Source organism: Budorcas taxicolor, chromosome 1 (genome assembly GCF_023091745.1).
Source record: "Budorcas taxicolor isolate Tak-1 chromosome 1, Takin1.1, whole genome shotgun sequence".
Lineage (NCBI taxonomy): Eukaryota > Metazoa > Chordata > Mammalia > Artiodactyla > Bovidae > Budorcas > Budorcas taxicolor.
The window spans coordinates 136,841,160-136,863,351 of NC_068910.1; the positions used below are offsets into that span (position 1 = coordinate 136,841,160).

The following is a 22,192-nucleotide window of genomic DNA, read 5'->3' on the forward strand; positions in this document are numbered from 1 at the left end:
ATGGCAACCCACTCCAGTGTTCTTGCCTGGAGAATCCCAGGGACAGAGGAGCCTGGTAGGAGGCCGTCTATGGGGTCGCACAGAGTTGGACACGACTGAAGCGACTTAGCAGCAGCAGCAGTAGCTACTTGTGGTACCTGAGTCGGCATTGCAGGGAGGAGCCTTTTCTCATCAGTTTGGAAGGCTTGGCACCTGCTGATTCAATTGGAGAGCAGTGATGTGAGTTTGAAAATCAGATTTCTGCCCAGGTTTATTTCAAGGTGTCTCAGTCTGTTTAGGCTATTGTGACAAAATACCACAGGCTGGTGGCTTATAAACAATTTCCTGTGAGTAATCAATTTCTGACCACCACCTCCCTCTTCCGCATGTGCCCAGCACAGGTCTGGCTCTGGGCAGAGGCTCAGCAAATGCTAGCTTGCTTTGGCCTGTGTTCTGGAGCAGGTGCTGCTGTTTCTTATCAGGTTGGGGAAGCTGGTCTGTGCTTTGCTGTGTCTTCTTTGTGAAGGTTCCTGTCTAGAAGCTCCAATTCTAGAAGTTTCTAGAAGGTTCCAGCATTTTATTTAACTCTTAATGGTGTTTTCTCGGTCTGATTGCACACAGCAATTGTTCATAATCTTTTTGGGAATTCAGCAAAGTATAAACTGTAAGTGATTTTGAAAAGCTAAGCTACAGGGGAGACCCGAATCCCCCATAGCTTACTTATTTCCTTTTCCCACCCATCCCTTTGAGTAGGGTCTTAGGCCTCACCCTCTGGGGCCTACACCCCGTCAGCTGCTGTGAGGGGGCCCTGTTGTACCAGATTAGCACGGCAGTCCAGGCCACGGGCTCTGTGAGACCTGCCCAGACACTCAGACTCCTTGAGTCCTGGTTACTGTGGGACTGTGAACGGGCTTCACCGGCTCTGGCAGGTGGACGGTGGGTTAGTCATCGTTTGATAACTTGTACAGGATTCAGCAGAGTACATGCTTTGTTCTGCACGGCCCCGGCCACCCCTGTCTGGGGAACAGGAAGACATGGGGCAGGGGATACCAGGGTGTCTGGGGCTGGTTTTGTGAGGAGGGTGGGGCTGTCTGTGGGTGTCAGGGAACTTGGGACGGCACTCATCGTAATGGGACCCTCCCGGTCTTGCAGAGGAGGGAAGCGAGGCAGCTGGGGCAGCAGACTGGCTTGTGTCCTGTACCTGGCAGGAGAGTCATGATCAGAAGATGGGGCAGTGGGAGCCGCCGGGCCTGTGAGGCCCACCCCCGCGGTGCTGGTGGCTGCCGTGTAGCTGCGCTCACCGAGCTGCCTGGAGTCGCGGGATCCCCATCGAGCCTCTGGGACTTTGCTCAGGTGCTTCCTCTCCTGAACGCCCAGCCCGCCCTTTATCTGGTTAAGTCTTTTCACCCTTCAAGATTAGGCTCAGCTGGATGCCGATGATGAGGAGAGGCTGTTCCTGACCACCCCACCCTGTGTTGGCCCCCCTCTCCAAGTGGCGCTGTGCTGAAGTTGGCCCCTGGGCAAGTACTCCTGGGGGCCGGGCTGTCTTCTTTCCTCCCAGGTCTCAGGACATGGTGTAGCACAGGGCCCGGTGTGGGGTCCGACCCAGCAAGAGCCTGCCGGGCGGGCACAGGTGGTCGGCCGAGTGCCCCGCTCCTAGCTATCCTGTGCGCGTGTTCCCGCACGGAGGACATGGGTGGGGATAGTGTTGGTCCCTGGCATCCAGAGAGGCCTCTTGATCTAGATGACGTCTTCCTCGTACCTTTTTATGCTGGTCGTCCAGACAGGAAGGTGTCCGATCTGAAGCCAGCCGGGCAGATCCGGTGTATGTTGGAGACGTCTTCCTGGGTTTCAGAACTCTCCCGGTGTGTTACTATGCAGGGCTGCTGTTGCTGGTCTGGAGGAGGTGGGAGGGATTGGCCTCTCTCTCCCCTTATGCAGGCAAGGGCAGGGGGCGGCAGTGGCTGCTTGGCCTGCCCAGAGCCCCCAGTGGGTGAGCCTGGAGCCTCTCTGGTAAGCCGCCCAGCCCCTGCCCATCGGCTTTCTCTCCGAGTTCTGCCCAGGGAGCCTGATCCTGGGTCCTAGGGCTCTCCCTGACCCCAGCTTCCACTGGCAAGGCTTCCAATGTCCCTGAGCCTCAATTTCTCATCTGTGAGATGGGCAGGCGCATGCTATCCCTGAGTGATATCCACAGCTTCTTACTGGCATGTTGAAACTGGACGCAGGAAGTTGTGAAACGTGTCCTTTTCAGGCTTTTCCTGAGTGGGAGAATGGGAGACTGGGGGAGACTTGACGCCGTCGGTCATCTCTTTCTGGGGTCACCCCCCCAGGTCCTGCTCGCCGATTCTCCTTTGCTCCTCTGGGAGATACTGGTTGATTTCCTGGCCACTGTCGCGAGCCAGGCTGCACCTCGAGCCAGGGGACGGGGTGTGGAAGCTCCTTCGGGTCTCGCACAGGTGGTGTCAGTTGAGTGGCGGGCCGCTGCTGGACTCCATCTTCGTTCTCTTCCTCAGTCCTGGGAGGAGGGAGGGCTTCTCCCCGAGGAAGAGGTTTCGCAGGTGAGGATCCCGAGCCCAAAGCAGGTTCAGAGCTTGGGCTCTGAGGCGTGGAGCCGGGATGGGAGCCGACCTTTCCGGCTGGTGAGCTCTGGGTGCTAAGCCCTGTGATGTCTGCTCTGGGGCTTCGTTCCAGGCCCTCCAAACAGGGGGTGCTGTAGGAGAGCTGGTGTCCCCGCAGGAGGGTCCCCATGGTGCCCTCTGCTCGCTGGGGCCTCACACACGTGGCCTCTTCCCCTCGTCACCGGGTGCTGTGAGGTGGCAGGTCCCCTCAACCTGCTCGCGGTGGGTCTCATTCCTCCTCCAAGTTCTGCCCTGAGAACCAGCTGGGGGGGCCCTGTTGAGGATGTGGGGTGTTTGGTGTGTTGTTTGGAACCCCACTTCCCTCTTGTGGCAGCACGTCCAAGAGGTCAGGGCTGGAGGCAGCTGGAAAGGCCGCGAAGTCCTGTCCCCTTCTGTTAACTTGTGAGGAAATGGGCCCAGAGAGGCCGAGTGATGGCTCAAGGCCACACAGCGGTCAGCGGACAGCGGTCTGGGACCCGCTTTCCTTCCCATGCTGACTCCCTGCCTGCTGTCCGTTCTGTTTGTTCTGAAGCAATTCCTGGGCCGTGCTAGTCTCTGTGTGTGTCCTTAGCCTGAGGCAGTCATCAGATCTCACCCACCTGTGACTGCTTGTGTTTTGTGTATGTTGAATGGCCTCTCTGCCCGATCTACTGAGCAGCTACTCCAGATTCCAGCTGATGGGGCCTCCTCAGATGCAGGCCCCAGGGCCTTCAGAGAGGCTCCCACTGTCCCGTGGCCGGCCTACATGAGGCCCCGAGGCAGGCTGAGCCTGTGTGATAGTGTTTGGAGGGGGGCTGAGCCTGTGTGTGTGGAGGGGGTGCTGAGTGTGTGTGTGTGTGGGGGTGGGGTGGGGTGGGGCTGAGCCTGTGTGCGTGTGTGTGGAGGGGGTGCTGAATGTGTGTGTGTGTGAAGAGGGGCTGAGCTTGTGTGAGTGTGTGGAGGGGGTGCTGAGTGTGTGTGTGTGTGTGGTGGGATGGGGCTGAGCCTGTGTGAGTGTGTGTGTGTGAGAGAGTGTGTGGAGGGGGGCTGAGCTTGTGTAAGTGTGTGTGTGTGTAGGGGGGACTGAGCCTCTGTGAGTGTGTATCTGTCACTGAGCATGTGTAAGTGTGTGTGTGTAAGGAGGAGGGCTGAGCCTGTGAGTGTGTGGAGGGGGGCTGTGCATGCGTGCGTGTGTGTGTGTAAGGGGGCTGAGCCTATGAGAGTGAGTGTGTGTGAGTGTGTGTCTGTGAGAGTGCGTGGAGGGAGGCTGAGTGTGTGTGTGTGTGTTGGGGGGTGCGGCTGATAGGACCCCACTGCTGTCCCCCACCCGAGTCTGCACCCTGTCAAGCCCAGCGCTGCTGTGTACAGGGTCTCTGGGTACCACGGAGCAGGCTCCCCGCTGTGGGAGCTGACGTCGTGACGCAGTGGGCACTCTGGAAGCTCTCTGAGTTACCATCTACCTGGCCCACTTGGAGAGTCCACCCTGGCCGGAGCCCTGTTGCCTGAGCCGGTCTCGGTGGTGCCTCTGTCCTCCCCTGCTGCCTGCAGCGCTGGTGAGGCCACCAGGTGAGAGGCCCTGGAGGCGGGCTCCGCGTTGGTTCTCCCCACTCCGGGTGCAGCCTGGCACAGGGGTGGGCAGGAGCTTCTCAGATGAGTGTGGCGTGGGATTCAGGCAGGCCTGGGAGGGCCCCAGGTCCACATGACCCCTCTGAGAGGCAGTGGGGAGTGGTCTGCCTTCTCCGAGCAACTTCCTCACCCGCACAGGGGCACGGCACTGCACCCCTCCTCAACATGTTGTTGTGGGGATGAAATGACATGACTTACGGTGTCTAGAGGACCCGTGTGTGACCAGTACGGTGGACTAGGGGTCTGCGGTGGACCTGAGGCACGGGGGCCCCCTCCTCCATGAAGCCCATCCAGGTCTGCCTCCTGCCCCCCAGCGGCAGTACGCTGTCAGGGTCCGCCCCCTGGAAACCCCCTCATGCCCTGCCTCGCTGGTCTGCACCTGCCCATCATGTGTCCCAGGTCAGATCCTGGTGTAGGTGGCCATGCCCCGGCCTGGGCTGTGCAGGCTGGCTGCCTGGATGCTCAGGTTTGTCTTACAAAACAGCCAGGTTTGGCACAGAGGTGGCCTGGGCTGCACACTTTTATTATGTTCGGTGTAGGTACTGAGCGAGAGGGTGACTGAGCCATGGGACCTGCCGAGCTGCCTTATCCCCCTGTGACCCCCACCCCTCTCACAGGAGGGGAGGGACAAGCTTTCTGCTCACGAGAGCAGCTCGTGGGAAGATCTCACTCTGGAGGGAGGTGGATCTGTGCCCTATGGTTGGCAGGGCAAGCTGCTGGCGATTTTGGCTGCTGCTGATCTGTGTTAAGATGAGTTTAACTTGTGGCCAGTGTGGAGTGAGACTTTGGTCCTGGTCCCCAGGGGTGGGCAGTGCTGACACCTGAGACACGGCCAAAGTTTCAGATCCCTGATCGCCCATCCACTCAGGGTCTGGCTGTGCTGTGGGTCACTCAGCCAGGAGCAGGCAATGAATGGACGGGGCGTGGGTACCCAGCTACTTGCTGCCAGCCTCGGGGGCACAGGTCACCTGCAGTCCACAGTGGACAGGGCTCCCTGGTGTGAGCTTGTTTGAGAGTCTCACTTCCATGGGTTCCTGTTTAAAACCAGCCTGGTTAGTGACCCCTTTGGCAGCGGGGGCTGGGATGTTACACAGAGTGAGGTGAGCAGTGTTATCAGAGGAAGTGAGGTGTTAGGGGGTCAGTTGTGTTTAGTTTTCTGTTCTTCTGACTCCTTGAGCATCTTTTGCTTTGGCCAGAAATGCGAGCAACTGAAGTTGGTCATTGATATGGCTCTCAGAGGGTCGCATGACTTTTGAGAGCAAATGTGGAATGAAAGCGTTCCTCTTTACCACGGGGAAAGCTCTGTCTCAAGTCCCTGGTCTAGGAGGTGAAATAGGATCTTGCTGTCTCACTGCCTGTTCTCAGGAGCTGTTGACATCCAGCCCTGTTCTGTGATGTGCTCAGCATCTGGAAGGGATTTCCGGAAGTCTTTGGGGGATCTGTTAGAGCCTGGAAACATGGGAGTTTTCTTGCAGCCCCATGAGAGTATTCAGCTCTGAGGAATCAAGAGTCCTGGGCCTTCGGGGGTGTGAGGTTGCTCCCACTTTTTGTCATCACAAACATCGCTGCTGTGACCATTTGGGTGACCATCTGTACACAGAGATGAGCTTGAGCTTCTCCACTCTTCACACCTGGAAGGGTCTTCCCTGGTCTGGGGGTCTGTGCACCTTCCCGGATGCTGCTCAGTGCTTCCCTGGTGCGGTGGTTTCCCGCCCGCTCCGAGTTCTGCCAAGGACCCGGTGTGGACTCCCTTTCCTGGGTGGGTCTGGCTGCCTTTGTTTCTGGAAGTGGAGACCTGAGGGCAGCTTTGCGGGCAGACTCGAGTGTTCTCGGTGCCGCTGCAAGCCTTCTGGTCGAGTGGAGACCTGACCTGCTCTTCCCCAGCGTTTTCCGAGTCTCTTAGAGGAGGTACCTCCAGCTGCAGGTGCAGCACCTCTGTCTCAGGGGCCGGGGGGCTTGGCTTTGGGACTGGCTGCCATGGGCCATGTAATGGGGGGAGACCGCCACACCCCTCTTTGGGTCTCACTGTCCCTCTCTGAGACGTGAGGGCTTGAATCAGTGACTCTGATATAGGCTCTTGGCTCTGCCCGTGTTGCTCACCCACTTTGGATTTTGTGACTTGCAGAGGGGTCCCCACTGTCGTGGGCACAGCTGTGGGCCTGAGCTGCAGCAACTGGCAGGTCAGGGTGGAGGCTGGGTGCTGCCTTGCAGGGCGGCAGAGGCCTGGCCCTCACCAGTACCTGGCTGTGCCCTCCGTGGAACAGTCTGTGCGCTCGTACAGCTTGAGGGAAGGGCCTCAAATTCCAGGGCTTAAGGCCAGAGCAGCTGAGTGGTGACAGAGGGGAAGCCAAGGTGCGCGGCTGGCCCTGGGGGACCTCACCTCCAGAGGCAGAGGGGCGCTGCTTTCCCTGTGAGGCCTGTGTGAGCCCAGGTGGCGTAGCTGCCGTGTGAAATCCCCGCGGAGCCAGTATTTGCTGTGCCTGGGAGTGCCTGCTCTGTCCCAGGACGCTGATGCACACGGGCGTGTCCGTGAAGAGAGGCAGAGTCAGAGCCCTGCCCTCGTGGAGCAGACCTTCTGGGAGGAAGAGGACTGAAGGAGCCAGTGATGCTTGTCTGCCTTGCTGCCTGGAACACTGGGCAATAGGGGCTCGAAACGGGGCGGGGTTCGTTTCATCTCTTGGTTGTTCCTTGAGAAGCAGATGAGTACATTGTACCGCCTCCTCGCAGGTGAGTTAGGAGGTTTAGCAGGATGAGGGGGCTGCAGGGCTGTCACAGTCTCTAGGTGGAAAGCGGGGGCTCTGTCCCCGAGAAGGTGGCATTGGGCCAGAGACCTGGCGGAGTGAGGGGGCTGGGAGAGCGTCTGGGTGCCTGGTGGTTTGAGGAGCAGCAGACAGGGGCCGTGGGCTGCAGTGACATCGCTGGGGTCGGGGGACGTGGCAGGAATGGGGCAGGCCTCGCGGGAGGCCCATGAGAGCTCTGGCTTTGTCGGAGTGACGGGAGGGGCCGCTTCTGGGTTTTGAGCAGAGAAGGGTCACTCTGGCTGCTGTGTGGACCACGTGAAGAGGAGACCTGTGAGCAGGAGGCCAGAGAGAGGATGCTGGCCTGAGTAGGCGGAAGCTGGGGGGCTGTCACGTGCAGGGGAGGGATGCTGGGCCCATCCAGGAGAAGGTTCTCTCTACACTAGAGTTAATTCAGACGTGGGCCTGGGGCCTCGAGGGGGCCGTCAACGACCTGCGCCTCTCCAGCGGAGCTGGGGTTGTGGTGTTTTCATTCAACACTGAATTTTCCTAATAGTAGGATCCAGTTTTCTACAAAATAAGTGAAAGAAAAAGCATGAGAGAGAAAGAAGGGACAGAAGGAGAGCGGGAAGGAGAGCAGTGACCTTGGAGCGTGCGCTCAGTCGCTCAGTGGCATCCGACGCCTTGCCTCCCCGTGGAGTGTAACTTGCCAGACACCTCTTTCTCACTCGGTGGGACTCTGCCCTTGGCAAGGGGAGAAAATAAGAAAAGTGGAATGAGGGCAGGCCTTGGGGGTGGTTGCCATTCTGGAATCAGAACAGCCTGGGCTCACAGCTGGGCCTTGGCCACTGTCCACCATATCCCCTGGGACGGGTGACTTCACCTCTCCAAGCAGCTGTGGCCACCTCCTTCATCAGGGGCATGGTGTTGATGGACTCATGGCTGTCCACGTTGCTTCCTGACCCTTGCTTGGTTTTGTCCCTTTGTGGCCCCACGGTGAGCAGGTGCTGGTTGCTCGTGTGGCAGGGCGCAGAGCAGTGCTGGGAATGGGGCATGGCGGGGGGACTGTCTTAGCTTGAGGTTAAGGCGGGGACTCAGTGCACAGGCTCCTGATGCCAGCATGTGTGACCTTGGGGAGGCAGGGACTCAGCCCGTGGCTGCCTCCTGGCCGCCAGTACTGCGCTTGGCATTTTAAACACATCACCTCACCCTCAGATGGAGGCAGTGGACGCGAGCAGAGTCCCCAGAGTCAGGCCATTGACTGTTTCCTTCACGTGACTGTTTCCTTCACGGTTTTTGCCAATATCCTAGAACTGCCTGCAGCATTAGCTGCTTAATATGTATTTTAAATCGACTCACGTTTTTTCCTCTTAGCCTCTCGTTAGGTGGTGATATCTGTGAAATCATAGTTCTAAAGTGTTTTAATTTTTGCAGTGTTTTACATATCAAAGTAAGTCTATGAGCATTAAAGTGGCTGGTCTCTGTGCTCCTTCGGAAGTCCTGTTTGTCCCCTCTGGAACTGGTGCCACATCTCGGGGAGCACCGGGAGATGACGGACACTGTCCTGGCTGCACGGAGCTCAGCTGCGTGCTCCGGGGGCCGCGGTGCTCTTGGGCGCCCACTGTGTCCCCACCCCAGAGAGCCAGGAGGGGAGGGGGGGTCATGTGGTCTGAGGGGGGGTGTGGGAGACCTGGCTAAGGCCACCTTCCTGCCTGCTCGATGGAGACAGGAAGCTGGCTCAGTGCGTCCCTTAGGTGTCACTCATGTAAAACAGCAGTGTTCTTTGGGAGGTCACAGGTCATGGGAGATGGCCACACAAAAAAGAAGTCAGGGGATCTGGTGAATAAGACCGGACAGCCCTACAGCCGGCCGACTCCTTGGCAGGTGGGCGAGCTGGGGCGCTTACCCTAAGATTTCACAAAGCAGACCTTTTGCTACCACAGGGTCCCTGGGGCTTCCGAGGTGGCTCTGTGGTAGAGAACCTGCCTGCCAATGCAAGGAGACACAAGAGATGGGGGTTTGATCCCTGGGTCGGGAGGATCCCCTGGAGAAGGAAATGGCAACCCACTCCAGTGTTCTTGCCTGGGAAAGAGGTGTCTGGCAAGTTACACTCCATGGGGTCACAAGGGTCAGATACGACTGAGCACACACACGCACTGCAGGGTCACTGCCCTCCTTCCCGCGCTCCTTCTGTCCCTTCTCTCTCATGCTTTTTCTTTTGCTTATTTTGTAGAAAACGATCCTACTGTTAGGAAAATTCAGTGTTAAATGAAAACAACCCAAACCTCATAATTTATAAAAGAAGTGAATTAAGGAATGATTATACCCACTGTGTACAGATTATTTGAGCTCACTAAACAAATTCTTTAGTAAGTGCTGGAAAAGATAGGGAGTGACCAGCTGCCTGCAAGAATGACTGCTCAGGGCTGAAAGATGGGCCCTGGGAGCGGGAGGCAGGGCGGCAGGTGGTGGGGCTGGCCGTGGCGCTGTGGGCATGGGATGGACTGCACTGCAGAAATCACAGGTTTGTGCTCAGGGGCCCCACAGCTGTGTTGTGATATCTGCACGGGCATGTGACCTGTGTGATGGCACTGCTAGCTGGTCATGGACATGTGCAGACCTCCTCCCACCCCTTTTGCCTTCGGCATCGCCCTGGAGGGGTGTCTGGGCCCACTTCTCTGTCTCTCTCCCCTCCTCTCAGTGTGTGGTCTTTCTTGGGTCCTTCCTCACCCTCCGTCCCTGTGACTTGCCGTGACCCCTGGCGGTCATCCTGGAAATCCACTTGGAAGGCCCAGGTGTTTGGATGTCTGAGAGCAGAGCACGTACAAGACAGACAAGCTTTTTTTTGCATATCTTCGCATGTGTAACCTCTGTAACCAGGTCTTCATCTCATCATCTCCTTGCCCAGGACCCTCCTACTACTGGGGGTAAGGAGGTGAGGATGGGCAAGGGGGAATCCAAATTGGTGCCCCAGAGGGGCATCCAGAGGGGCTGGCTCTAGTTCCTGAGCCCAGGGCCCATTCTCCTGGGCAAGGGGGAATCCAAGCTGGTGCCATCAGCTGGCCACCCAGAGGGGCTGGCTCCAGTTCCTGAGCCTGGGGCCCATTCTCCTCCAGACATGACAGGCTGCTCTTCCTTGATTTCTTGTTGGGCTCCTGAAAAGTGTCAGTCGCTCAGTCATGTCCCTCTCTTCGTGACCCCGTGGACTGTAGCCTGCCAGGCACCTCTGTCCATGGAATTCTCCAGGCAAGATTACTGAAGTGGGTAGCCATTCCCTTCTCCAGGGGATCCTCCCAAACCAGGGATCGAACCTGGGTCTCCTGCATTGCAGGCAAATGCTATACCATCCGAGCCACCAGGGAAGCCCTCCTGAGTCTACAGACAATTGACGTCTCAAAGAGGGAGGAGGTTTATTGTAACCATTTATCCTTGTGCCATTACAGGCAAGAAAATGGAACGAGGTGGGAACCTGAGCGGGGGAGAGGGTGGGACTGGGGAGAATGACCAGCATGTGTGGAAGGTGGTATGAGTTCCCCACAGCCTCGCCCCTGAGCAGAAGCCCACAGATCCTTCAGCTCCTCCCCACTGTTTGCCACCTCGTCCCTCTTACATTCTATTTTCTCCTCGTTCTGTCCTGTTCTGGTCGACTGAGGTTTTGGAGAACTGGAATGTGGCCAATCTCTGCTGAGGTGGTAATCTGTGCTCTGGAGAAAATAAGTCTGGTAATTGAATAAATAGCCAGGAGTGCAGTGGGGTGGAGTGGGGGGGGTAGCTTCCGTTTTGGTTGGGAAACTCTCAGGAGGTGACATGCGAACTGGCACCGGAAGAGCTGGAAGGACATAGCTGTGGTTGACTCTAAGGGAGAGCATTGTGAGCAGAGGGAACCACTGGTGCGAAGGCCCTGAAGAGTAAATGTGCTGGCATGTCTGTGGGATTGAAAGGCTGCCAGTCTGTTAGCAGATTTTTCTTTCCATCCTAAAAATATTCATCGTGTTTTCACATTCATCATTGATGTCCTTGAGAAAACAATCCCCCCCCCCCCCCCCCCCGGGAATCATTTCCCTCCAGCTTTTGTTGGAATGGATTACTAAGATCACCCAAACTAGGATCACACTGGTGGGAGCTGACCAGCCTATGGGGGGACCCACTCGGCCCTCATGCAGTTGGAGTGCTGCAGAGCCAGGCAGCTCCGATTATTGCTGTATCGTGACTTGGGCTGTTTATTACAGAAGGTATTTTTTGTATCAAATCAAGGTATTTTTGCCTGGGAAAGGCATTTGAGCACTCATAGAACAGGGTGATAAGATCAGCTGTCCTTTACTGAGTTCCTATTGCATTCCTGGAGACTGGCAGCATGATTCTCTCCCATTTTCAGATGGGGCAGGTTTGGGGTTTTGACGGGGGTTGCCAGGTGATGAAGTGTGGACTTAGCATCTGATCCCACAACTGCCCGCAGACCCGGCTGGGCACTCCAGCACACATGAGATTCCACCCCAGACTGGTGCCCACGGAGCAGGGCAGTAGCTGTCGTGGGCTCTCTCCTGTCAAGTCCAGAAGCTGGCACCACAGCTGTCCTGCCCAGTTCTCTGGGAGGCCCCTGGGAGAAGTGGGTGCCTGTTGGCCGTTCCTGTAGTGCCTGGATCCCGCAATGAGAGCAGACTTCCCGGAGTGCTGTGCGTCGCTCTGCCCTCCGGCAGCTCCTCCAGGGACAGCTGGGCCTAGGGAGGTGACATGGCCATCACTGGTGGCCCTGTGCCTGCCGCCCTGCAGACAGGCCTTGGCGTTTCCTGGAAGCCTGGCGTCTCCCTGGGCACAGGGCCCGCCCCACCACCTCCCTTCTTGGCTCCAAAAGCTGTGTGTGACCTGATTCCTAGTGGGTGTGCCGAGTGACACACGAGTTTTCTCTTCCAGGCTGAGCTACGGCTTGGCATGGCTCTGTCCCCAGTGGACATTTAGTGGAGCGGTGGTCTGGCTCTTCAGGCCTGTCTGTGCCAGTGAGCCTGGGGCCGGACATCTACTCCTGCCTGTCACCAGGCTGTGCCGTTCTGGGTGCTTTGGCCTCCCCATGTTGGAGAAGGTGTGGAGAAGGTGTTGTGTGTAATGGATATGATGCAAACGTCCCCTCTACCTCATCCCCAGGCTGTCCTTTGCAAGAGAGATGTCTTTTCAGTCTCTCGTTTGACGTGGCACTCTCTCGGTTACATGCTTTATTTTGAACAACAAAGTACAGCTTGAGACCACCTTAGCCTGAAGCATTAATTACTGAATGTGGGTGCTCCTAGAATTCTCTGGACAGACTTCATTAAAGGTAAAAGGAAGCTGAGAAATTTAACACAGATTTAGCCACTGTTTCTGGGATTTTGATCTCATAATTATAAATGTGGAATATTGATATAAGGGATTCTTTTAAAGTGGCTACAGATATCTGGTTATAGGCTGGTGAAAAAAACCAACTGCCTTAATGGTATGGACATAGGTTCTCCAGGGTTGGGATAGATGCCATTTCCGGTGACAATATCCCACACAGATTTATAAGGGGCTGTATCTGAAACATCTTGAATGGATGATTGGATGATGTGTTCTGGAAAACTGCTCTGAATGACTCAACTTGACTTGGGGGTTGGTGAAGACGTTCCTGTTGAGGACCACATGAAGGGTTTGAAAAAATTCAGTTTGTAAGGTGTGTAGTAGATGGAAATAATCATGAATAAGATTTTTATAATTTAAAATATGTATACATAAAGTGGGCTCCCCTGGTAGCTCAGATGGTGAAGTGTCTGCCTACAATGCGGGAGACCCGGGTTTGATCCCTGGGTCAGGAAGATCCCCTGGAGAAGGAAATGGCAACCCATTCCAGTATTCACGCCTGGAAAATCCCATGGACCGAGAAGCCTGGTGGGCTACAGTCCATGGGGTTGTAAAGAGTCGGACACAACTGAGCGACTTCACTTTCACATACATAAGTTAATAAAAGTTGCACATAAGATTTGGCTTTTTAACCTACATCTCTTAAAAAATTATAGTCAGTTGCTGTAAACCGTCACCTTGGATCTTCTCATGGGTCAGCTGCCTTCAGTATGGGAGTCACCTTGTGGCCCTGGGTTTCTGGGTTATGTGGTATTTCTTCCTGTGGCCCCTGAAGTGGGGGATCTGAAAAGGAGGGGCAGAGGGAGGGATAGCAGGAGGGGAGCATGTTCTCTGTCCCTCCCCCTCCTTTTTTTTTTCTCTCTCCATCACTCTTGCTTTGATCACCGCTGCCAGGCACTAGCCCCTGGGTGGGCTGGGGGGCTTCAGAGAGTGCCAGACTCTAAGCCCGCCCTCAGGAGACCACAGTTTACAAACCTGTTTGAGATACCAGCAGGCCTGGTGCTTTGATTCCTGCTTGCAGTGTCTGTGCTTTGCTTCTTGCTGCAGAAAGTGTATTCCATGGAACATATTAATTTATCTTTAAGTAGATTTATTATATGAAATATTCATTGGAGCAGGCTCCTCCGTACAGCGTTTGGAACAACGTACCCAGTACAGTTTGTCCTCGTAAATCTATTAATGCTGATGGGATGTAATTGTCTCCTGGGAAGCTTTGGGGTGAGACGGGGGCCTGGGGAGGGGAGGGAGCTGGCTGCTGCTCGCTGTCTCTCCCCCATGGCTTGGCTGTGGTGGACCCTGTTCTGAGTGTGTGTGGGTACACATCCATTTTTTTCTCTTCCTTTTTAATGAATGCAGAGGCTTCCATTTCTGAGGGCCCTCTTGTCAGCTTCCAGCTTCTTGTCAAATTCCAGTTTTTAGCTGTTGTTAGAGCTGTAATGAGGCTCAGAGGGAAAAGCTGGCTCATGAGTGAAGGCTGATCTGTGAGCAGAGGGAGTTCAGGGGACCAAGGAGGGGCCGAGTGTGTGTGTACGTGTGTGTGTGTGTGTGTGTGTGTGTGTGTGTGTGTGTGTGTGTAGTATGCTATCACAGAGGAAGCTCAGGGGACCAAGGAGGGGCCATGTTTGTGTGTGTGCACGTGTACAGAATGCTAACACTTTGGATTAAGTGAAGCGTGGCAACCCCTGAGCTAGGTGCTTTATCTGCTTGTCCCAGGTGGTCCTTATAGGAGGGGAGGCGTTGTCATTCCTGCGTTATCCATGAAGAAACTGAGGCCCACTCGAGGCTCGGAGAGGTCTAGTAGCTTGGGTAGAATGCAGCTTATTGAGTTCAGCGAGCCTGTCCTGACGGCCTGGGGCTTTCCCAGGGCCCCGAGCAGCCCCAGATCCTGGCCTCCAGGAGTGCCCCATCCAGCCAGTGCAGAAGCAGGACCTGCAGAGGAGACAGACGGGGAAGTGGAGCCTCCCTCCTTGTAACACAGGGTGCTCAGGACAGCCTGACGCATTGTGGGAAGCCGTGGGGGAGGCCAGAAGTGGGCGTTTGAGCCGAAGTAGAAGACTGGTTGGAGTTTACCTGGCAGATGGTGGCTGGGAGAGGTCGTTCCAGACAGTGCAAAGAGCAGGGGCAAACACGTAGGGCACAGGACACCAAGGTGTGGCGGGCAGGGTGGAGACTGCCTGGTTCAATTCCCCTCAGCGCCCAGGGAGGGGAGGGCTGAGAGGCAGCTGGAACCACTAGTGTGGGGCCTTGCTGGGGCATTTGGACTGTGACCCAAGGCTCTGAGGAGCCAGTGGAAGTTTTGAAGCCAAAGAGGAAGAGAGATGAATTTTCATGTTTGGAAAATTCGTCTTGCATTACAACAGAGGCTGGTTTGGAGGGCGCAAGACAGGAGGTGGGGAAGCCTGTGGAGTGTGTGGCCCCCGTACAGCCAGGATGTCAGGGGAGCAATGTGTGTGGGGTTGTCAAGGCCAAAGCCAGAGTTTGGCACCTGTGTTGAGAAACAGCAGAACTGGTCTGGATTCCACATCCCAGGTTGGAAAAGAAAGTGAAAGTCGTTCAGTTGTGTCCGACTCTTTGTGACCCCATGGACTATACAGTCCGTGGAATTCTCCAGGCCAGAATACTGGAGTGGGTAGCCACTCCCTTCTCCAGGGGATCTTCCCAACCCAGGACTGGAACCCAGGTCTCCTGCATTGCAGGTGGATTCTCTACTAGCTGAGCTACCAGGGAATCCCAGGTTGAGAGGTCACAGAAAGGGGAAAAAGTCAAAGGAAAAAAAAAAGTCAGAAAAAGGATAAAGGCAAACAGCACATTAGGAGACAAATGACAAGAAGTTGTAAAAAGACTTTTATGAAGAGATAAAAAATTTAAAGGCTTACAGATAGGGAATGATGAGGGCTAACACAGTATAAAGGATTTTTTTGCTTAATAGTGTTTTAGAAATTTAAGTGGATCTGAGAATAAAAAGGAAACACTTAAGTGAGTTAAGACAAAAACAGATTTCTGGCCAAAAGCAGAACCTAAAGGAGGGGAAGCAGACAGGACAGCTGGCTGCTGCAGGGCTGTGACGTGCTTGTTCTGGCCGTCTGAGCGCTGACAGCTCCGGGGCTGCAGGCTTGGGCGGGTGGCACTGAGGGCTGGCCTGGGAGGAACCTGGGCAGGTGGAGGGAAAGGGCAGAGGTAAGTGACGAAACGGAGCCTACCTGCTTGGGGCCTTCTCGGGCACTGCCCACATCTGTCATTTCTCCTGCAGCAGGGCTGCTGACAGTGTCAGCAAGCCAGACAGGGGCCTCGTGGGGCGCCTCCTTTCACGGTCGGCACCCTGGTCGGACAGGTCCTTGACCCTGGAGTCGAGGTGGCGGCCACCTCGCAGGCCCGTCCTGTCCTGTTAGCTGCCAGGGAAGATGGAGGTGGAAAGTCATCTGCAGATCTCGTGGGGGGATTGAAGGAGGAGGAAGAGGGACATCTGGGCTCCGGCCTGGGTGCGTTTATTGAGCTCCTCTTGTCTGCAGTGGAATGTGCTGGGTGTTGCGGGGCACACGAGCAACAGGGAAGGCTTGCAAGATGCATGTGAGCAGAGCGCATGGTAATCTATGTCTCATGTGAGGCTGGGGCTCTCTGTGGGATGGGCTGATCATCTGGAATAATGCCAAACAAGGGAAGCTGACTCAGGAGGCTCTCCTGTCTCTGATTGCTGATCTTGCTGATGTTTTCCTCTGTGGGTCACTGGAAAAGAGGAGCTGTGTGGAGCCGAAAGAGCATGAGGCTTGGAGTCTGGAGGCCACGGTTCAGTTCTGGCTCTGGCAGTTGTGAGCGCTGTGATCTTGGACGAGTGTAACGTCTCTGAGTACCTACTTTCTCAGTTGTAGTTGGATGTCTGCCTGCTGAAGGCCAGGTTGTGGTGGGGATCTGTGTGTGTGTGAGAGGGTTTCATAAATTGCAGAGCCCTGTGACAGAGCCGCTGGTGACCTCTCTAGACTCTACGTGTTTTGAGGAAAGTGGTGCCTGGTTTCTCCTGATACCTCTCTCGGCACCTCCAGAGTGTCTGGGACACTCAAGAAATGGTAGTTGAGTCAATGGATGAGTTGACTGCATCTCCAGGCATTTTTCATTTTCTAGTGGCCAGACCCTCTCCCTGTCACACTGTTGGCAGGGAGGTGGAATATCTGACTGCGATGCAGAACACGTGTAGTGGCCTCCAGGTGACGCTGGAGCCAGTGCCAGGCCCCCAGACTTGCTGAAGGTCCTCACTTTGTGACCAGACCCTTTAACTTGGTTTCCAGTCTCTGGGCAGAGGGCTTCCTCTAGTGTGGCACAGTTTGAAGTGCAGAACCAGAGGCAGACTGGGGGCAGCTCCCGTTCCCTGGCGCCCACTCCTCTTCCACTGTGCCCCACGTGTCTGCCTACACGCCCTCACACTTGGTGCCCCATCCCCATTGCTGGACTCTGCTGACTCCCCATTGCTCCCCGTTTCCTTAGCTCTTAGAGATTCCATGTCCCTCTCTCGTAGGCCCTGGAGAGGCCATATCTGTCCTGTCCACGGCCCGTGTGTGTGCTGGGTCCCCGCCTGGGGTGCTCACTCTTGTCGTTCCCTGTGCCCTCCTGCAGGTCGTCTTCCACGATGTTGGTGTGCTGACAGACAAGCTCTTCCCTGTCGTGGAGGCTATGCAGAAGCACTTCAGTGCTGGCTCTGGGACCTACTACAGCGACTCCATCTTCTTCCTCTCAGTGGCCATGCATCAGATCATGCCCAAAGGTAACCTGAGCAGTGGGGCAGTGGGCCCTGGCGTGTGACTTTGCATCTGTTTTCCTGGCTCCAGTACTGCTGGTGCCCTGTATCAGAGAGCAGACAGAGCTCCACTCCACATGATGGAGAGGGCAGGGGCAGCCAAGCCCTCCGTGTACAGCACTCCCTGCGCAGAGACTCCAGGGCAGGGCCCTGGGCTGCACAGCTCCCAGGGCCCACTCATGAGTCCCCAGTGTGAGCTGTGCAGGACCGACACCCTGGGCTGGGGCACCTGGGCTCCAGCCCTGACTCTGCTCCTCGCGCACACACACCTCTCTGAGACTCAGTTTGCTTATCTGTAAAATGGCAGGTTGGAATAAATGACACTGTATCTCAGTCTGTGATCCTGATCTTTCTGGTTTGAGCCTGTACTTATCTGACTTAACTTATCAAACCTAGATGTTGGAAGTGCACATTATGGCTTAGGAGGACTTTTTCTGAAACTCTGATGCACAATTATTTTCTGGGCTTTGGTCCCTGTGGGGCAGAAGAGGTGGATTGTCTGGTCTGTGATAGGTCAGCCTTGTGTGGAAGCGCCGGCAGGTTATCCTTGGAATAGAAGCCTTGTAGGGGGTTGGGGGTCTCATTCGAGGGGTATACCAGGGTTCTGGGTTCTTCACCTCCAAATAGTCTATGATTGATTCTGGAGCCCTGGGTCTTGCCCCCTGCCCACTCCTATTTCTAGCCACAGTGAGCCATGAGCTGAGCTTTGTAGGGGTGAGGAGGGGAGTTCTGGGATCTTGGGGTAGCAGCTCTCCAAACTGTGAACCTGGCCACTTGGGAGGTCACTGCTCCTGCCCAGCAGCCCCGAGGGGGAGAGGAGCTGAGCACCACTGCCCGAATTCCTAGTGAAGCAGGAACTCAGGAGACAGAGGCTGAGGCCGGGTTCCTGTTGGCAGGTTGTCCTAGCATAGGAGAATCTAGCCCATCCATCTTGGCTGAGACTGTCTCCCTGGGGCAAGTTCCTGCACCCGCCTGTCCTCTTAGCTGTCAGGCGAGGGCTCAGGGAGCTTCATGAGTACGGGTCCAAAGAGAGAGGGGACTCACCCACCTGAAGGGCGCGGGAGGAGAGCTGACATTTGTGATGCTGTGGGGAGACCAGGTGCAGCTCCGGCAGCACCCCGAGTCCGCCACAGCCCTGGAGCTCACACACGTGTGTGCTGACCGAGGAGTTGAGTGACTGGCAGTCACTCCTCTCCCCTCAGGTGGGCAGGTGTGATCTCTCTGGGCAGACCCTGTGCAGGTGCTGTGGGCATCTCAGCCCGCAGGAAGCTATGGCCCTGCCCTCCTGGATTCCAGGGAGCAGACAGATATAGGAGCTGGTCCCAGCTGTGCTGCTGACCCCGTGTGCCTTTGCTGAGACCTCAGTGTCCCCGCCTGGAATTGCAGGAGCTGACCTAGTGAAGAGTCCAGGCTTCCAGGAATTGTCCTAGGAGATTTTGTAGTTCTGGGGGGCAGAGAGAAGAGAGGTCTTACCCTTATCCTCTCTCTCCCACCCGCGCCTCACTCCTCACAGTCCATTTTGGTCGCTGTGTAGAGCAGGCTTGGGAGCAGGATTCTATTTGGTCAAAGGGTTTTGTGGTTAAACTAGCAACTTGAGATTCTCGACCAGATGGGCCTTGAGGGCCTGCCCAGTCCTGTTGTGCAGGACGCAAGATTGGCCTTGAGAGAAGCTCAGTGACAGAAGATGTGATGAAGAACATCAGGGGATCTGGGGGGAGGCAGGCCTCCTCCTCCTTCCCCTCCTCCCTCATCAGCTGGTAGGTCTCTGCCCATCATATGCTAAGCTCTAGGCCAGGTCATGCTTTGGGGCACCCAGGGGCTGGTCAGGACCAGGCTGTGAACTCTAAGTGCAGATGACAAGAATTAGGGACCCAGGGTCCATTCTCTGCCTCGATGACTGTGGTTAGGGACCCAGGGTGCTTCCTGTATGCCTCGCCGACGCTGCGCTGCCCAGTAGCCTGGCCCTGTCCCTGGGCCCACATCTGCAGAGAAGAGACTGTGGCCTGGGTCTTGCTGTCTGTGCAGCAGGTCAGATCGGAGGTGTCCCTCCACGTGCTCCAGGGGCCCTGGGGGGGCCAGTGTCAGGAGGTGGGGATGGTGCTGTGTGAGATGTGCTGACCCAAACACAGACACTTTTCTTGGGTTTTTAGGTGAATGATGCTAGAGGTTCATTTATCCATCCACCCAAAGTCTGCTTCCTAAGAAGCACATTATTAGGAGTTCCTAAAGTTTGATGATCATAAAATAAAGCGAGCCGTCCTGGAGTTCTCCCACGGAGCTTGGGTGTTTCCGCCCAGCAGTCTGGCTGCTGCCCAACACTTGGCAGTGTTGCAAAACTCCTACTGGGCAGAGCCTTTGGAATTCCTGTGATTTTCGGAAGGAGCTTGGTTTCCAAAGCACTGTTAGTGCTGCCTTGGGTTCGTCATGTCTCCTTATTGCTGCCTTTTTTGTTTTCATTATTTTCAATCATAGAAATTGCTATTGTCTTGTGCTTTGTTGATGATTTTGTTCTTGTGTAATTGCTACATTCTTGCTATTTTGGTTTATTTTGTTTCTTTCTCAGTGTTCTTTTTTCTCTGGGAAAGTGAGAATGGGATGTGGGTGGATCATAAACCTTCGGTCTCACCCAGGAGGGCTGGTTTGGAAAAGCTCGTGTTCCCTTGAGTTACATCTCAGGAAGTCCTGTCTGGAGTTTGTCCCCCAAATCCAGGTTATTTCTGTGTATTGAAATAGCGCCTCTCTTCCCCTCCCCCTTGTAAAACACAGTCAGTTAGCGTTAGTCATTCAGTCGTGTCCGACTCTTTGAAACCCAGTGGACTGCAGCCTGCCAGACTTCTCTGTCCATGGGATTTCCTAGGCAAGAATACTGGAGTGGGTTACCATTTCCTCTTCCAGGGGTTCTTTCCCATCCAGGGATCAAACTCTGGTCTCCTGCACTGCAGACAGATTTCTTTACCATCTGAGCCACCAGGGAAGCTTCTGCAACATAAGTGTTACCAAGCGATACCCAAACTGTTTCAATATGTTTACTTCTTTTTCTATTTTAAAGTAACATTCATAAAAAAATCTGAAAACTGCATTAAAATGGAAAAAAAGTTATCCCTTTACTACTACATAAACATCACTGCTTTGTTAATTCTCTGAGTATTTTCTAATATCTTCCCAGCACATAGCTTTTAAAAAATTTAGGCAAAGTAGAAGTTGGACTACATATTTAAAGCATTATGAGTCTTTCTTATATATTAAAGTATGAAATTCAACCTTCATTTAAGCTGAAAATGGAAAGAAACGGTACAAGTAAATCTGTATCATGACTTTTTCAGTTAATGTCACTCATCACCATTTTCTATGTAATCATAGTCTGAAAAATTTTTGAATGGTTCCATTGAGTAGCTAAACCTTAGTTCGCTTTATCATTTCTGTGTTCTCAGCTACCTAGATGCTTTCTATTTTTTTCCTACGATCATAAATTACACTGTGATGACTGTCCTCATGTATAAGGATTATTTTCTTTAATTAGGATGATTTCTTTAGGCTAGCTCCCTGCAGGTGCAATTCATCGGCCAAAAATTAGCCTTACAAAGCCTGCCTGTGTTGGCTGCCTCCGCTCCAGGGTCTCAATGGGCACGGGCAAGGTTCTCTACAGTTCCCCAAGCCCGTTGATGTCTGGCCTCTTGAAAGGACCCGAGGCAGCTGCATATGAGCATCAAGGCGGTTGCTGTCCCCACTTGACAGGAGAGGAAGCGAGGAGCTGGGGGAAGGCTCCTTCTCTGAGTTCTGGGATGAGCTGGGCCTCCCCCTGGGTTCCTGAAGCCTTGACCCTGGCTTATCCTGATGGTACAACCTACGTGCCAACCTCCCAAACCCACACAGCCCCCTGAGGCTTCCAGAGCCTGGCCCCTCTTCTCTTCTGGGCCCCTCACTGCAGCCCTGCGGAGGGGGCCTGGCTGGGCTGGGTGGCGATGGTTAGCCCCGTGTGTGTTACCCTGACCATCCACTCCTCTCAGATCACATCCGCAGAGAGCATGAAGGCGCCTTGCTGGTGGATCGCACTGGCTCTGATTTTAGTCAGACCTTATGTCTCCTTCCGTTGCGTGTTGGAGGGGCCACGTGCTGCTGGCTGCTCCTGCCGCTCACACTTGCCTACCCATGTGTCCTATGCAGACACGCGGCCTCTCTCTGCTCCTCACTCACACCCACAGGGCTTTTATCTCCTGTCAGTAGCGTTGGGCTTGTCACCACTGGAAGCATCTTATGCAATGGAAAAGAAAATATTTTTTTGCCCAGCTGGAGCTGGAGGGTGCAAAGAGCAGCTTCCTTCTGTGTCACATGGCTCCAAGGAGCTCTTGGCTCTGGCTTAGAGACACCAGGCCATAAAAACAGCTCTTACCTAGACTGGGCCACGATGCCTGGTCCATGGTGGGAAGCGGAAGGCAGGTGCCCACACGGTCAGCAGTGTGTAAGGCTGGCCACAGACCCCAGGAGACTTTCCTGGGAGGCTCTCTTGTCCTAGGGTCAACTCTTTGCCAGTAGATGTCCTTTGCCGAGGGTCTGGTGTTTGCATGACCTGGTGCTAGGCACTGTGGGTGTCCCAGAGATGTGTGCTGGACTCATGACGGTGGGGTGGGCAGCATGGTCCAGTGACGAGGCAGGACGTCATGAAAACCGCAAGGGAGGTGCACACAGGGCTGAGTGTTCAGAAGCGGAAGAGTCACAGGCATTTGGAAGGAAGGAGGAGGGCTTCATGGGGGAGGTGGAACTTCAGGTGGACTTTGAAGGGTGGGTAAAATTTCATTGTGTAGAAACAGGTAGTGAGCAGTTCAGGCAGTTGGGAAGAGTGTGGTGAGTGTTTGGGAGATAGCACACTGCCTCCATTGACAGACACATTAGGGCGCATGTTGGGAAGCCCTGAGAGAGAAGGTGGGTGAGGAGGTTGGCAAGTGCCAGGGGCTTAGATGCCAGGCCGGGGGGCTGGCTTCTCACACATGGGGCAGAGCCTCTGTGAGCATCTGGCAGGAAGGTCCTTAACCAGATCCATGCTTTAGGAGGTGTCTGAGACTGGGAGGGACTACAAGGGGAGATGTTGGGGCCCAGCACGT

The 22,192-nt window shown here is 55.0% G+C and overlaps 1 protein-coding gene across 1 annotated transcript in view; it reads left to right on the forward strand.

Moving 5' to 3' along the window:
* Positions 1-22,192, forward strand: part of XXYLT1 (xyloside xylosyltransferase 1) — a 178,780-nt gene that overhangs the window by 10,658 nt on the left and 145,930 nt on the right. The window contains exon 2 of the mRNA XM_052642338.1: positions 16,913-17,060. Coding sequence (XP_052498298.1) covers positions 16,913-17,060 — 148 coding nt within the window. The remainder of the gene's footprint in view (positions 1-16,912; positions 17,061-22,192) is intronic.